Source organism: Trichomycterus rosablanca, chromosome 4 (genome assembly GCF_030014385.1).
Source record: "Trichomycterus rosablanca isolate fTriRos1 chromosome 4, fTriRos1.hap1, whole genome shotgun sequence".
Taxonomy (NCBI): Eukaryota; Metazoa; Chordata; class Actinopteri; order Siluriformes; family Trichomycteridae; genus Trichomycterus; species Trichomycterus rosablanca.
Genome location: NC_085991.1, coordinates 45,191,862 through 45,209,482, shown reverse-complemented (window position 1 = coordinate 45,209,482; position 17,621 = coordinate 45,191,862). Strand labels below are relative to the sequence as shown.

At 38.6% G+C, this 17,621-nt stretch overlaps 1 protein-coding gene across 1 annotated transcript in view; it reads right to left on the bottom strand.

The window, feature by feature from the left end:
- Positions 1-17,621, bottom strand: part of LOC134312444 (tensin-3-like) — a 96,510-nt gene that overhangs the window by 14,740 nt on the left and 64,149 nt on the right. Inside the window, exons 14-17 of the mRNA XM_062994395.1 lie at positions 7,519-7,670; positions 7,261-7,393; positions 4,894-4,983; positions 1,590-1,701 (exon numbers count right to left, since the gene is read on the bottom strand). Of these exons, the coding sequence (XP_062850465.1) occupies positions 1,590-1,701; positions 4,894-4,983; positions 7,261-7,393; positions 7,519-7,670 (487 nt within the window). The remainder of the gene's footprint in view (positions 1-1,589; positions 1,702-4,893; positions 4,984-7,260; positions 7,394-7,518; positions 7,671-17,621) is intronic.

Sequence of the window (17,621 nt, the reverse complement as noted above, 5' to 3'; positions counted from 1 at the left end):
AAAAATATCCATTTGCCTTATCATGAAAGAGCTGTTTTCTTTGGGGAGTTGAACATTTATATATCAATCTCTTAACTATTTTCAAGTATGTTCTTGGTATACACTGAAATGAAGTTTTAACTGCAAAAGCAGACATTTTACAGGATTAATTAATCTGCTACAAAAATCCATTTAAAGAAAATGCAATTCCAACACCTGACCACTAGATGCCACCATTGACACTGAAAATACGGTAGGATTTAGTTTGCACACTAGTGATTCATATGACCACAAACAGTGATTAAATTTACGAGCTTTCAGTCTAAACGTTGACTCTAAGATTCTGCCTGTCATGCTTTAAATGTTGTGTCCCTGAACAAGGCCCCAACTTCTTCTGCTCCAGGTTGCCATATCATGTCTGATCCTGCGCTGACCCCACTTCATAACAGGCTGAACTATACATTTGTTTATGTAAATATTACAGTAAAGGCATTTTATCAAACTAGGATGATAACCTGGAAATAATAACAAAGTGGTGGAAACAGATGTGTGTCTTTACAACATGAGCATAACTCAAATAATATGAGCAGAAGTATGTGGACACCCTTTCCAACTATTGTGTTCACTTACACCCACTGCTACCACGTGTTAAACCACTGATTGAAAGCCTTTATTTGTCATATATACATATACAGACGTACAGTACAGCGAAATTCGTTATCCACGTATCCCAGCTTGTTTTGTAAGCTGGGGTCAGAGCGCAGGGTCAGCCATCATACGGCGCCCCTGGAGCAGACAGGGTTAAGGGCCTTGCTCAAGGGCCCAACAGTGGCTGCATGGCAGAGCTGGGATTCGAACTCTCAATCTTTCATTTGAAAGCTAACCAGACATCAATATCTGACCTTACAAATGATCTTTTGATGGAATGGGATAAAATTCTCACATACACACTACAGAATCTTATAAAAGCTTCTAGAGGTGCAGAAGCTGTCTGTAATAGTCGGGGGGATAGGAGGCTCAAATTAATACTCATGGTTTAGTACCAGGATGTCTGGATGTCCAACAAGCTCTTACCTCTTATCTAGTAATAACTGGTTAAATAAAACCCATGTATTCATTAATCCATTGTGTTTTAACCACTGCTTTATCCTGGTCAGGGTTGCGGTGTGTCTGTTTCATTGAGCAAAAGGCAGTAAACACCCCAGACACGCCAGTCCATCACAGAGCAGACGCACAATCACACTTCACACCATTTTTAGTAGCTCCAATTGCCCTGACTGCATGTCTTTGAACTTGTGGGAGGAAATCAAAGCACCCGGTGGACACTTGACCGCATAGCCAGGGAATCAAATTCAGGTCTTTCTTGCTGTGAGGTTACAACACTACGAACATTGATTTTAATATGAGGTTTTTATTATATATCAAACATTGTGAATTATTTTTATAGCTCAATGATTCTTGCAAGTTCTTTATGACATCCGATTCTAATAGTGCTTTGTGGTGGTGTTGTTTTGTTTGATAATTTGTTTATGCCATTTCAAGCAAAAAAATTATTTATACGGACTGGTGGGTTATCAGTAGACAGAATGAAACCAGCTGGTTCTTTTTACCTTTCTGTGATGTTTATGATTCCTCCGCTGGACGTGGAGTGAATGAAGGGTCTGTGAGATACGTTCACTCTGCTCTCATCCGGGCCCATCATCTCCGTGTAAGCTTTTACTTCTGTAATAAAAATCACACACATGCACACACACAAACTGTGTTAAACAGTATTGGATTTTTTATTTGAAAACAATCCAGCCGAAAGAAATGCGACCAAAAGGGCAATAACAGTCACCCAGCAACTGAGAACTGTGGCAACAGACTGCAGGTTTATGACCATGTTTGGACAGACGAGAAGGTCTCTTGTAAATGTCACCTCAAGAAATACTACAACGCTGTGTCTGGATGCCACTTTTTTAAACATGCGGACGATAAGCAGGCAGAATTAAAAGGATTACAACACCATTACACACCAGCAATGTAATACACTCGGTTCATTCAGCTTGAATGACCACTTAATGGTCAGGGTTGTGGAATGTTTTGTCTGTTTATACTCAAGCACAGGGGCAATTAAAAAGATATAACTTACCATAATGGAATGTTTTAAGAGGTGGGAGCAAAATAATGTACGTACCCACATAAACATTTACATTTACAGCATTTAGCAGGCGTTTTTATCCAAAGCGACTTACAATTACGTCTGAATACAGTTCAAGCAATTAAGGGTTACGGGCCTTGCTCAAGGGCCGATCAGTTACATCTTGGCAGTAGTGGGGCTTCTGAATACTAGTCTAGTATTTAACCACTGAGCTACTGCTGCCCAGAACCGAACATTATGAAGTCCACACTGACAGTAACACTGATAAAATTTGGGATTGGCTCCAAGTCTTTGATGATGTGCAGGACCAACAGCACCTCCTGCACCAGCAGGCCACCCAGATACCAGTCATGACTCCTGGAAGTTTCAGATTATTAGGTAGACATTATATGGAACAGATAGTGTTGTTGATGCACAGCTCAAAAGTTTTTGGTTTCATCGCTGTTTCTGCTTACTGATTGTGTGAAATTTAACATGTTCTCTCTGTGTCAGTGTGGCTTTCCTTAGGGATCTTTAGATTTCTCAGACTTTTTTAAAACATGCTACAATAGCTATACAATAACAATAGCTAGCCTTTCTCCTTTTAGTTGAATCTATACATGAGAGTGAGTGAAATTGTTGTGTCCTGGGCCTAGCTGGGATCCTTACCAGGGTAAAGCTATGGCTCTGGACCCATCCTGATTCTGGCAGTAAACTGAGCAGATACCAAAGATGAATAAATGAATAAACCCAGCCTTAAATAAAGCATTAATGATTTTGTGAAAAGTTTTTCTCCACAATTATACCAAAAACACATATTCCTTCACTGTCTACAACCGCTTTACCCTGTTCAGGGTTGCTGTGGGTACAATTTACCAGGCAAAAGATAGGAAACAAATCACCAGTCCATCACAGAGCAAACACTCACATTTTAGTAGCTTCAATTCACCTGACCGCATGTGTTTGGACTGTGGGAGGAAACTGGAGTACTCGAAGAAAACCCACATGGACACTGGGAAAACATGCAAACACCACACAGAAAGGACCCAGACCGCTCCACCTGGGCCTTCTTGCTTTGAGGCGACGGTGCTACCCACTGATCCACTATGCCGCCCCAAAAACACACATTGCATTCGCATATTTAAACACGACTGACAGGAAAGTACAAACCCACCCACTGATTGGTGGAAACTTTCTAGTCACTTTTTTCCTAGGACGACACACATACCAGGTTTACTTCACAATATATATTTCATTTTATTTATATTCTATTTATGATTTATCCTATCAAAGTATTCACTAACTGAATATTATCACCTGCCCCTTAACTTGCTGGATAATTATAGAAATTTCACAAATGTTTAACATGTAATTATATTATCAATAGTTTATAATGTCATAATACATTATACATTAGACTTCTTGTAGAAGGACTACGTCTAGCTCCATCTTCCTCCAGTTACTCCAGTAGTAATGAAGGCTTTTGACAGTGGATCAGTGTATTGGATTACTACTGGAAACAAACCATTATCACCTCTAAAGAAATGTACCCTCCTACCTATAGAACCCTCTCACGGCTGGTCAAACACAAACCGAATCAAAGCACGGACAATCAAATAGAGCGATGTGAACCTTCTTCTACTGAGCCGGCCTTTCGTCTATTGTTCAGTCAATGGCTTCCTCCCATTCTGGCCTTTTCTCAGAGGTCAAAAAGAACATATGTTCACCGCCGTGTGTACAAAGGCTTGACATTTCAATACAGCCACACCTCCAACGTCTGCCGCTGGGTTGCCAGTAGACAGTGTGAGATATTTTCTTGCCCTTGAAGCTGATCTGAGCTTATCTACAAGTCTTAATGAACTACAGAAACAAAAGGGAGGAATTAAGCACCACAGATCTTTATGAACAATAGACTTAATATAAAATAAAATAGGTCAAGGTGTCTACACTGGTAACATGTTTTGTTCCGTGCTTTGAAGCTTTATTAAAGAATAACCTATTTGCATCAAATTTATATCTTGTTTAGTATTCTTAAAGCTCATTTCTATTATAATTTTATTAAGTAAAATTTAGCATTACATTCTGCTTAGTACACACAGCAGTATGCAGTTTGGGATGCACAAGAAAATCACTCATGGGTGCTTGACAACATTGCCAAAACAAAACTGTAGTTGCCATTAATTTGATCTTCTTGGCTGATGTGATTTTACGATTTAAGATATTTCTCATAAACACTTTGAAAAAAATCATTTGTTTAATTAAAGCAGACAGCATCATGGTACCTCTGAGTACGTAGCTAAAAGTAAATAGGGAGCCTGTGTTACTCTGCTAAACACAATCAGGTTGACATTTAGGTCGAAAGTCTTGGCTGCTATATTCACTAGAATGTCAACACTAGAATGTGCAACAGTGCTAAGCTACACTGTGACCTATGACAGGATGGAAAAAAGGAAAAGTGTATTGAAAACACTTCAGAGATTAAAGTTTAAGATGATTAAAGTTCCCTAGAAGTTAAATACATTTGGGTTCTAGGAAGCCTGTGTGTAGCCTGGGCTTACATTTCAGCACAGTTCATACTAACTTTTACAAAGACGTTTTTAGATGATGTGTCATTACTGGATGTCAGTCAGCATGAAACCAGTTTAGCTGTACCCACAATGATCACATTTTTACAATGGGGAATCTTTTTATCATAGCAACATCCCGGTCAACTGCAGTCTACAATTTCTCTCTCAATTTTCTTTTTCTATTAATCTAAAAAAGCAGAAAAAATCAAGCAGCTTCATGACACTTACCATGTTCAGTCCTGAAGGCTCCAAACATCGGCATGCTGCTTACTGGACTTGGAGTGTTTGCAAAGTGTGAAAACGCCGGCATGTTTTTCACTGTAGGAAAAATAATAAAAATGAGTGTGTTTGATGTCAATAATAATGATAAAAAGTGAGCACTTAAATTGAAAAAAAAAATGGATTTGGGCAGACGGAACATATAAACGGCAAAGAAAAGACACAGACATGTTAAAACAATATCATGACAGCACTACCTGCAACATGTTGCTTAACTTTTTGTGAAAAGCAACAGCATCAGTCAGTCAGACGTTAGTCATTCTCTGTTAGTGAATGAAGTAAATGCAGAAACAATATTAGTCAGTGGTGATAAATTATGGGAAAAACGTAACTCCCACTTTGTGACCGCAAAACACTGGGTTTTTCTTTTAGCGAATCCAGAAACAATTCATCACCACACCTTTTATTATAACATGAATAAAATACTATTCACTACTTTAATTTCAAGGCTAAATAATGTGAGATCAAAAACTATAATGAGGCGCCCAGGTGGCACAGCGAGATGTTCCGCTTGCACACCAGCGCCGAGATTCTGAACACCCCGGTTCGAATCTCGGCTCTGCTACCGGTCATCTGGGCGCCATCTTGCAGGCACAATTGGCAGTGCCTGCAGCAGACACACATTGGCCACTGCGTACGCTGGGTGGGGAAATGACCGGACTAAGTGGGTGGGGTCTTCAAACGCTGTGCAAAAACCCTAGTTAGCATATAGAGGCTTGTGCAGAAGCACGGGAGTGAAGAAGGGGTCCACTAGGACTGCGCACGCATCCGAGGGCACGTGAGCAGCAAATATACACTTCTCAAAATCAATCAGGGATCCATAGCAGCGGAAGACTAATTGACTCGGGAGAAAAAGGGAGAAAAAATGCATAAATAAATAGACAAAACACTACAATGTTTTCCTTTTAAATGAAATAGCAATCTAGAAAGGTTAAAGTAAGTTTAATAAAAATAAAAGGATTAATGTGTTATTATATTATACACTAATGCATTTACATTAATGGCATACAAGTATATACAAAGCGGCTAACAAGTATGACTGAATACAACTCGAGCAATTGAGGGTTAAAGGCCTTGCTTAGGGACCCAACAGTGGCAACTTGGCAGTGGTGGAGCTTTGAACTAGCGAATCTGAATATTAGTCTTGTACATTAACTGCGAAGCTACCACTGCCCCATTTTACAGCTAGAAACAAGAAGTTAAAGAGTAGCTGGATTCCATTTCACAGGGTGCCTAAGCAGTGACCGTAAATTTTCTACACATTAATCATGTAAAATCGACTAAGAAAACTTAAGTTTGCTAAGTTTCTTTGTGTCCTTTATTCGGAATGCCCTGTCCGGAGTGTCACCTTGACAGCAATCGTTGATCGTTCTTTTCTTTCTAAAGTAACTAGCCAACTAATGAAGCACAGCCGTTAAATATGGGAATAAATGTGATGTTATGGACAAATCAGGTTTACGTTGTGTTGTATTGCTCATGAATAGCTATGTGAAAGGTAACAAGCTAAATTGGTTTTCTGGGGGATTATGCATAATTTCTGAAGGTTCACTGGTTACTTTCACATTGTTGGTAGTTTTTCCACAAAGATTAAAGAAATATTAGTCTGTATAATCCTGCTTGTACTATTTGCTGGTCTCCAAGACAAAACAGCAAGACGTGATGAGTGAGGGTAAACTTTAATGGAAACTTTTTGTGTAGTGATGAACCGTTACTCACTACTCACTACAGTCTGAAGTTCCCTTCAAACCAAACACTTAACACTTTCACTTAAAAATGTCACAATCCCCTATTTAGTCCACTTCACAGGGAACTACTGGGGTGACTGAGATGCACCTTCTGTGTAATGTTCTGAGAAAAATTTGAGCTATCAAAATATTAATATGAACAATTTCTCTCTGGATTAATAAAGTTCTATCTGTCTGTCTATCTATCTGTCTGTCTGTCTGCCTATCTATGTATCTAAAAATATGCAACTCAAGGTAAAGTGAAATGGTTACATACGCTGGTAAGGGACAGGTAAGGCATGGCAATTTTACCATTTGAATGATGTTAGATCTCCAAAAAAGCTCCAAATTGAAGAAATGAGTACAGACTTAAAAAAGAATTTGGAAATGTAGAAGATGTAGATGGCTTAACTTTTGAAACAGCATGTTGAAGGTGAGTATAGGGTTTGGAATGTTTGAATGGTTTAGCATTTACTGGCAGGTTTATGCCATCAGCGTGATGGTTACATAACTCTGTCATAACACAACATTTCAAGGGTTTTACAGCGTGAACGTATCCATAACAACAACAAACAACAACTGAGTATCTCACCATAAGGCGTGGGTGGTGAGATGGGAAAAGCTGGAGTTGGAGGAACCTCATCATTGCCCGGGTCCAGTCCAGTGTTGAATCTGACAGTTGGACTACTGTACTCCATGCTGTCGGCTCTGTACAATGGAGCTCGCTGCAACACAAGATAAAATCACTTTAAGGTGCCACCTAAGCCAGACAGTATGGCTGATTTTGATTATGTACAGTGCTTTGGGATCAAATAAATAAAAAAATCTAAATATCTATTTTGTTTATTACCTGTGGTGGGGCTACACTGTGAGTGTATTTCATTCTGTCCCCAAACTGTGGCTCCATTTCCCAGGTTCCTCGAACACACACTGCCGGGCTCTTGGCCACTTCACTGCCCTGTCGACTCAAAGTTCGTAAACTCTCCCCAGCAGGAGGAACAGCTGATCGGACGCACAAACACACAAATATATTAATAGCATTTCAAAAATGTCAAAACGTTTCAGTACACCAGACTCAAGCCATTTTATTTCCAATTATAACATGGTAACAGTACTGCACAGAAGCAAAAACATTCAGTGTAGAATATACATGTACACCGATCAACCATAACATTGAAACCACCTCCTTGTTTCTACACTCACTGTCCATTTTATCAGCTCCACTTACCATATAGAAGCACTTTATAGTTCTTTGTAGTCAATTACTGACTGTACACCTGTTTCTCTGCATACTTTGTTAGCCCCCTTTCATGCTGTTCTTCAATAGTCAGGACTCTCCCAGGACCACTACAGAGCAGGTATTATTTAGGTGGTGGATCATTCTCAGCACTGCAGTGACACTGACATGGTGGTGGTGTGTTAGTGTGTGTTGAGCTGGTATGAGTGAATCGGACACAGCAATGCTGATGGAGTTTTTAAACACCTCACTGTCCCTGCTGGACAGAGAATAGTCCACCAACAAAAATATCCAGCCAACAGCACCCTGTGGGCAGCGTCCTGTGACCACCGATGAATGTCTAGAAGATGACCAACTCAAACAGCAGCAACAGATGAGCGATCGTCTCTGACTTTACATCTACAAGGTGGACCAACTAGGTAGGAGTGTCTAACAGAGTGGACAGTGAGTGGACACGGTATTTAAAAACTCCAGCAGTGCTGCTGTGTCTGATCCACTCATACCAGCACAACACACACTAACACACCACCACCATGTCAGTGTCACTGCAGTTCTAAGAATCATCCACCACCTAAATAATACCTACTCTGAAGGTAGAACAGAGTAAAAGGAGGTTAAAAAAGTATGTAGCAAAATAGATGGACTACAGTCAGTAATTGTAGAACTACAAAGTGCTTCTATATGGTAAGTGGAGCTGCTAAAATGGACTGTGAGTGTAGAAACAAGGAGGTGGTTTTAATGTTATGGCTGATCAGTATATATATACTTTTATGTGGATTTGTTTCCTGATTACTAATATTATTTCTGTTTTCTTCAGTTCTTATAGATTACAAACATTTATATCAGTAAATACAGCTAAGAAAGTCATCCAAACTTCTGTACCCAAACAAAAAAAACAGTTTAATGAGCATAAAATGTCACAGAACAAAAGTAGATAATGCACATACAAAAGCAGGAGTATAAAGGTTAAAGGCATAATGTAAAAAACATGCATGCACTTAGCAGTCAGTCACCATGCTGCAGCTTGGAAAAGTATTGCAATGTATTGTCAACCAATCCTGCATTTATGATCTTTAATGAACCTCAACTTTATACCAGTGTTATTAACCCTAACTGAAATATAAAGTCAACTCTAAGTCACATGTCCATGCTAAGAACATACAAAATGCCCATCAATCTTCTAAAGAATGCCAAGAAAACAACAACTACACCTCTGGAGACTGAGCAAACGGCCGTTTATTTGTCCGTCTGGCTGAAGTGTCAGTTAGCACAGAAGTGTTAATCTCAGCTATTCACAAAAGTGTCCTGCTATTTCTGTCTCTGGAATGTTAATATGGGGGGCATTAATGTGGGGCAAGATGGGACCATTACCATCTCAGAGCCAATTGTGTGTGTTATAATCCCATAGAGGAAAGTTGATGAGCCTCATTTCTCCTAACTGGCATTTCTCTCAGCAGGAAGTCTGGCCAGAGCTCAACTGGTCTTTGTGTATTCTTAAAAGTATCCAAACTACAGAACCCAGTTTATACAGAGTAGCATGATAAACACAGATGATCCTTTAGTAGTTTTCTTTTTTTATATATATAGAGACTATTACTGACATCATAGCATGATTTGTATGTTTTGTATCTTTATGCAGCCTCATTTAAATATCGTAAAAAAATACCCAACTACTATTTAAATGAATAAAGAGACTAAACTAGTGCCTATAAAGAGAGAGAAAACACATGGAGGCTTTCAAAACGACCATAAATCTGCTTGACAAGGCATTTAAAATGCATTTCAGGGTCTCTCCACAGTGAGTGTTGAGTTTGACAGTGTAAGTGTTGCTGCATGTGTATGAGTGTAATAGTGTGTGAGGACGTATAATGAGTAAGAGTGCAATAATGTGTTAAGATTATAGCATACAATAATCATTCATTCATGTACTGTCTGTTTTACCACCGCTTTACCCTAGTCAGGGTTGTGGTGGGTCTGATTCATTGGCAGGAAATGCAGGAAACACCCCGGACATGTCACCGGTCCATACACAGATTCTCACTTAGGGTGATTATTCATTATTCAGATTATTCAGTAGCTCCAATTAGCCTGACTGCATGTACGTGGACACGTGGGAGAAAACCCACACTGACATGAATAATCTTCCTGCCTCTGTCCGGGACTCAGACACAGTCTCTATGTTCAAGTCTAGATTGAAAACATATTTATTTACTCAGGCTTTTGATTCATCTTTTCAAACTAAACAAACGAACTTAGTTATGCTGTAATAATTAAGGGTGCCAGAGTCTAAAGCTGCTCTCTGTAAAACTGACATTTTACTCTTAACGATTTCACATTGTAACTACATCTTCTGTTGTTTTACCCAGAGGAGGTTCTGACGGAAACCTGTTCACCCTCTCGAGGTTAAAGACTGCAAGTCGAGACTGCTGTGCCAACAATGCTGCTTCTACTAGATGTGACGGAAACCTGGCATGTTTGCACCAAAAATGCCCAGAACTTACAATGGGCTTTATCACAGACGGGACTGAATAATGAAGAACTCCAATTATATTTTTTGCTAGTTATAACTTTCAGTTTAATTTAATTTTGTGTTTGTATGATTTGTGTAAATCCTATTTATTTAAAGTATCATCCAGGCCACCCAAGAAGGATGGAGGTCCCTGCTGAGTCTGGTTCCTCTCAAGCTTGCTCAACAGGGGTTTTTGGTCTGTTGGTCCTGGATTCTGTAAAGTTGCTTTGAGACAATGTCCATTGTAAACAGCGCTATATAAATAAATTTGACTTGACATGGAAAGAACTCCACACAGAAAGGGCCCTGACCGCCCAGTCGGGGAATCAAACCCAGGACCTTCTTTCTGTGAAGTGACAGTGTTACCCACTCGAGTATGATAGTAATGTGAGAAAGAAAATTAATGAGTAGAAACGCAATAATATGTCAGTATGATTGTAAATGTGAGAAAGTTTTACAGTATAACTGCAATAATTAGTTTATATTTATTTATTAGGATTTAAATGTCATGTTTTACACACTTTGGTTACATTCATGACAGGAACGGTAGTTTTATCAGTAGATTCATCAGTTCTTATGGACAATTTAGTGTCTCCAATTCACCTCACTTGCATGTCTTTGGACTGTGGGAGGAAACCAGAGCTCCCGGAGGAAACCCACACAGACACGAGGATATTGCAAATTCCACACAGAAAGGACCCAAACCGCTCCACCTGGGAATAGAACCCAGGACTTTCTTGCTATGAGACGACAGTGCTACCCACCGAGCCACCGTGCTGCCCTTAATGAGGTTATATACTAATACATAATATGTAAGAGAATTGTAGAGGGTGAATGCGTACTATAGCTTATGTATAGTAGAGGTTATCTGATAGTTGGTAGTAAATGTGCTATGTAGTATACATGAGTATAATAGAAAAAATAAGATGTATGCAATACACTGCATATTTGTATTGTATCTGAACTAAGGCCTAAATAGCCTCGTAAACATTCAGATCCAGAAAACAAAGACAATTAAATGACTGACACATCGCAGACTAACACATACCTCACCGATGTTTTGCAACATCCCTGACATGTCGGGGCCGTGTGTGATAATTTCACATATGTGATTTCACGTCTTCAGGGTGCTGCACTGCACTGCATTTCACTGTGGCAGTGGAGAATGCTGAGCCTCAGGCCACTGCTATTCCTCACCTGGAAATTCCTGTCTGTTTATACCAACTTCCTTCTCACCCAGCCATTCAGGCTCCACGGTTGAAATCCTGCCATTATACTCAGTGAGTCACCACGTGTTAGGTTATACGTGTAAAGTCATTCAACGCTGGGTTAAAGTTACTGGCTAAAAAGGTTCATTCAGATGAGGATCGAATAGTGAAATTGATATTTTGTCTGATATTTTCTGATGTGTACTCAGACCAGATACATTCAGCTGAGTTTCTGTACTATTTCTATACAAACAAACTCATTTAAAGAAATCAATTCACAAATTTAAAGGTATGCACATATTTTTCAATAACAGAGATATAGAGATTTTCTTAACAATGGTACACACTTTATTAACTATCTATACCAAACTTTTAGTAGTGTTGTACAGTATTACAACCTTTCTGAACTGCTGTGGTGTGTAATTCTAAACACTTTAGTTGAATGGCCCTATAAATCAGTAATGATAAATCATTTAACAGCATATTATAATATCATAAACAGGAGTAAAACTGTTAATGTATTTCAAGAAATCTAAAAGAGCCCCAAAATTAAGCAATTATTCAGCATATAAACAGATCAGGCATAACATTATGACCTATTATTATCCTAATATTGTGTGGGTCTCCCTTTTGTTGCCAAAACAGCCCTGCAACTGTGATGCACTGTGTATTCTGACACCTTTCTATCAGAACCTACAGTAGCTCGTCTGTTGGATCGGACCACATGAGCCAGCCTTCGCTCCCCACGTGCATCAATGAGCCTTGGCTGCCCATGACCCTGTCGCCGGTTTACCACTGTTCCTTCCTTCGACCATTTTTGATAGATACGGACCACTACAGATCAGGAACGTCCCACAAGAGCCGCAGTTTTGAAGAGATGCTCTGACCCAGTCGTCTAGCCATCACAATTTGGCAAATCAAATCCTTATGCTCGACCATTTTTCCTGCCTCTAACACATCAACTTTGAGGATAAAATGTTCTCTTGCTTCCTAATATATCTCACCCACTAACAGAGAGAAAATCAGTGTTATTTACTTCGCCTGTCCGTGGTCATAAATGTTATGCCTGATTGGTGTATGATTAGCATACACTTGTAGTAAACTACTTGGATGGAAGTCCTAAGATCGTGATGATTTTTTGCAGTTACATTTTTCATACATTTATTGTTGGTTTCCTGGTAATATCTGCTGGGTCAAAATATACACACAGCACTTTAAGTTAATAGTGTTTAACGTTCTATAATTGTAATTGGTCTTTATAAATAGGGGTAGTTGACTATAGGGCTGTCGCGCTAACCGCAATTTTGAAATATCGCGGTATAGACCAGCCAACCGCAGGGCATGCCAAGCAACCGCAACACCGCGGTGTTCACGTTTTTTCTTTCTTTCTTCTATTTTTTTTTGTTTATATTGTTGCAGGGTCCATCTTGTTTTACGCTTACATTCGGGCGTAATAAATGTTAAATGAATTCATAATGAAAATGAGCTAGGAGCGTCATTTTCCCGCAACCTGTTCTCATGCGTTGCTGCTGAGTGTCAGGCTTTGTGTTTTAAAATGTAAACAATCGCAACAGGAATTATAGGCAAGTTTATTAATGATCAAATTGAGTTCACACTCAATAAATACTTGTAATTTAGACTATATTCAAACAGCCTTGGTGAACTAAAACACTTAATGACGGTTAATATGGCATTGCAGCCTGCAAATATTCTCTTTCTGGTCTTGCTGGAATGATTTAAATGTATTTTTTCGTTGAATAAAAATGTATTGAAACGAATAATAACTTGAAATGTAGTATATATTGTTATGTTAATTATACCTACTAAATAGATAGTTTGTCGCATTGTAAAGTCGCATGCAGGTACAGTACACGTGTATTAGTGTAACGAGCCCCATCAGAGAGAGTTTTAGTACCGAGGGGAACATCGCTACCCCACTCAGATTCTCTCTAAACCACATCAGATGAACGTGTTGGTTCTTCTAGCGCGCATAATAACGCAGGTTTAAACTCTTACAGACTTTATTATATTTCTTTTTTACCATATTTTGATTAGATGTGTATTTACAATATTTAGCCTAAACACTTTTTTTTTTCGTTTCACACTGTATATCTAGCCTAGGAGCTAAATTTAAACCTTTTTTTAATAGAGAAAAGGCTCGCATCCCTGCTCTGTTCTGTATTTAACATTAAACACGTATTTCATTGGTCTTAAAGCTGTCTCATCTTTGTCATTATAAAGCAATAATATACCCAATCATAGCCTAACAATAAAGCTTGTTTATATAGCTCTAAAATCCAGATTAATTGAGTAATTTTCAAAAAAAAAAAAAAAATGGCGATATTACCGCATACCGCGATATTAAGACAGGTTGAATATCGCAAGGGGAAATTCTTTCACCGCGACAGCCCTAGTTTACTACATGCATTAGAAGGCTGCAAGCATTACACGGAGTCTAAGGAGCTATGTCAGATAGCTCTGAGTGTGAAACTGGTTTTGTAATTGCAAAATTAAGTTTTTGTAATGGCTTTCCTAAAGTCCTGACCTCAAATCTATCAAGAATATGTAAACTGTAGTAAAAAGTCTTGAATGTGCAACAAACCATCTATTTTGGTTTTCTTTCAGTAATTCTGGTAATATGTGGTCATCAGTAATGCTGTTACTGTTTAGGTCATAGTATGTGATGACTGTTTAGAACACAGCCTAGGATCAAAATAGAAACCATTTAGGAATTCGCAACAATAAAGAACAAGATTAAATATTTACAGACATTAAAGTGACAAACAGCGTTACTATTTATATAAATGATAATAAAGGAACTTATTCTAATTATTTTAATGTGCACCCAGGGTTGAATCATCACATTCTCAAAATACCAGTAAACCCAGTTATCATGTAATTACCAAAGTGTGATTTATCAGTGATCAGATTTTTATAAGATGTAAACACATTCATTGTTTCAGATTGTTCAAAAACATTCCTCACATTCCAGGCACATTTTAGCTCCAGGTGACTGTCGGTGTCCTAGGGGTGGTCCCACAACTCCCAGTCAGCTGGATAAACAGGCAGCATGCTAACCAAAATCAACTGCCATAGTGTGCAATACAAAAGAAAGATTTTGCTTTTCAATAGTAAACACCACTTAAATTGCCACCAGCTTCTCTGCTCCCCATTTTCCTTCTCTTTTCTATCTTTCATGTTTTTAACACGTCGTGGGTGTACAGTAAATGCAGCTTTTCAATTCAAAAGAATTCCAAGGATGACTCGTCACCCCTGCTTTCAAATCTCTCCTTTCCACCCTCTAGGGCTCAGGTACGACCTCTGAATATGATCCAAGCAACCGAATCCATGGACTTTGTTATGCTTCTAACGTGGCTGGTCCTTTCAATGGTCCTAACAATTCAATATGTGTGTCAATCATTTTCTGCATTATTCCAGAATTTTCTTTGTGCTTTGAAAGTCCTGAATGGCTTTTATAGCTGTCAGTCAATCTGAGAGTAAAGGGACAATGGCAGAGGTGGTGGTAAATAAATACTCAGGTGAAAGATTGAAAAAGCTATAAAAAATACAAGTACTTAAATAAGTTCCAAAGAATTATGTGGGTAAAACTTATCTTGACATATAAGAGTCCTGAATACGTTAGATCTGTTTGGACATCCATTTAAAATGCTTATTGTACATATCTTTGGTCTGCTAAATAACCAACAATAATAATAAAAATGTTTTTTTACTGGTAATTGATACTGATACTTATTTTCTTATTTTCATTAAACACCACCTCATTGTTTCTACACTCACTGTCCATTTTATCAGCTCCACTTACTATATAGAAGCACTTTATAGTTCTACAATTACTGACTGTAGTCCATCTGTTTCTCTACATACTTTTTTAACCTGCTTTCACTCTGTTCTTCAATGGCCAGGACCCCCACAGAACCACTACAGAGCAGGTATTATTTGGGTAGTTGTTCAATCTCAGCACTGCAGTGACACTGACATGGTGGTGGTGTGTTAGTGTGTGTTGTGCTGGTATGAGTGGATAAGACACAGCAATGCTGATGGAGTTTAAACACCTCACTGTCCCTGCTAGACTGAGAATAGTCCACCAACCTAAAATATCCAGCCAACAGCTCCCCGTGGGCAGCGTCCTGTGACCACTGATGAAGGTCTAGAAGATGACCAACTCAAACAGCAACAATAGATAAGCGATCGTCTCTGACTTTACATCTACAAGGTGGACCAACCAGGTACGAGTGTCTAATAGAGTGGACAGTGAGTGGACACGGTATTTAAAAACTCCAGCAGCGCTGCTGTGTCTGATCCGCTCATACCAGCACAACACACACTAACACACCACCACCATGTCAGTGTCGCTACAGTGCTGAGAATCATCCACCACCCAAATAATACCTGCTCTGTAGTGGTCCTGACCATTGAATGAAAGGGGGGTAACAAAGCATGCAGAGAAACAGATGGACTACAGTCAGTAATTGTAGAACTACAAAGTGCTCCTCCTATATGGTAAGTGGAGCTGATAAAATGGACAGTGAGTGTAGAAACAAGGAGGTGGTTTTAATGTTATGGCTGATCGGTGTATGTGTATACAGAATACACATGGGCATCACCAAAATCACTGCAAATTTGTGTTACAATCCTAAAGTACACTACATGCTTGCTTAAGAACTTGATTTAAGACACATCCATAGAAAAATGTAGCAACCAGAACATACCAGACTTTAACAAAGGAAAAGTACACTGCTATCTTTAAAGTGATCTACTCAAACAAGAACAAGAAGTTCCCACAATAAAACTGCATAAACAATTTATCAAGGATTGCTTTTAAAAATAGAGCACGTTTTGACCACCAACAGATTAAAAATTATTAATAAACATGCCATTCATTCTTAATAGTCAAGTTTCTTGAATTATATCTGACTGCTAACCATGAGGGCATAAACATCCCCCTCAAAAGAACCCGATAAGACATTGCCCTACCTGCTTTGAGAAGCATCTACTAGTAAAGGCAAGTCCCAACATCTAGATCTGAGGCCCTGGCAGAAGCTCTGAGTTCTCATTTGTGTGAAAAACACACTGGCTTCACTGCCTTACTCGGATTCAAACATTTTTTGCTGTTGTTGTGTTGTTTCTCAGGTGTAACCTCATCTGTCAAGCATTTAAGGCTTAATTTAATGCTGGTTTATGTTTTGCTTTACTTTTAACAAATACCAGATTCCTAAGTCACACTCCTTATGAGGAATTACTCCGAAATGCACGGAATACTTATGTTTTTAATATCAGTGACAAACTCACCAAAATGTACAGTGTAAACAGTGGAACTGTGTGATGTTGCCATGTAGGCAGTATATCATACCGGCTACAGTAGTTAATAATGATGCCCAAACTAATTAATAGAAAAAAACTAAATCAATAGAGGCGTATTGTAAACCAATTTTACTTGTATTTGATGACACAACTGTGCCATTTGTAATCTTAAAGTTGCAGTTTACTGGATAGCACATGACACATCCCACATAGGTACAATTATTGGTGAAATTTAGGCATAAAGGTGTAAATTTTTTACTCTGGTTAACATGATTCACTCACAAATGACTTCTCAGTATGACTCATAACTAGGATACTAGATGTATTGTTTCTTCACAAAGTAAACCTTTCTTAATATTAATTCATAAACACACACACACACACACATATATACTGTATATATATACATATATATACATATATATATATATACAGTGTATCACAAAAGTGAGTACACCCCTCACATTTCTGCAAATATTTTATTATATCTTTTCATGGAACAACACTATAGAAATAAAACTTGGATATAACTTAGAGTAGTCAGTGTACAACTTGTATAGCAGTGTAGATTTACTGTCTTCTGAAAATAACTCAACACACAGCCATTAATGTCTAAATGGCTGGCAACATAAGTGAGTACACCCCACAGTGAACATGTCCAAATTGTGCCCAAAGTG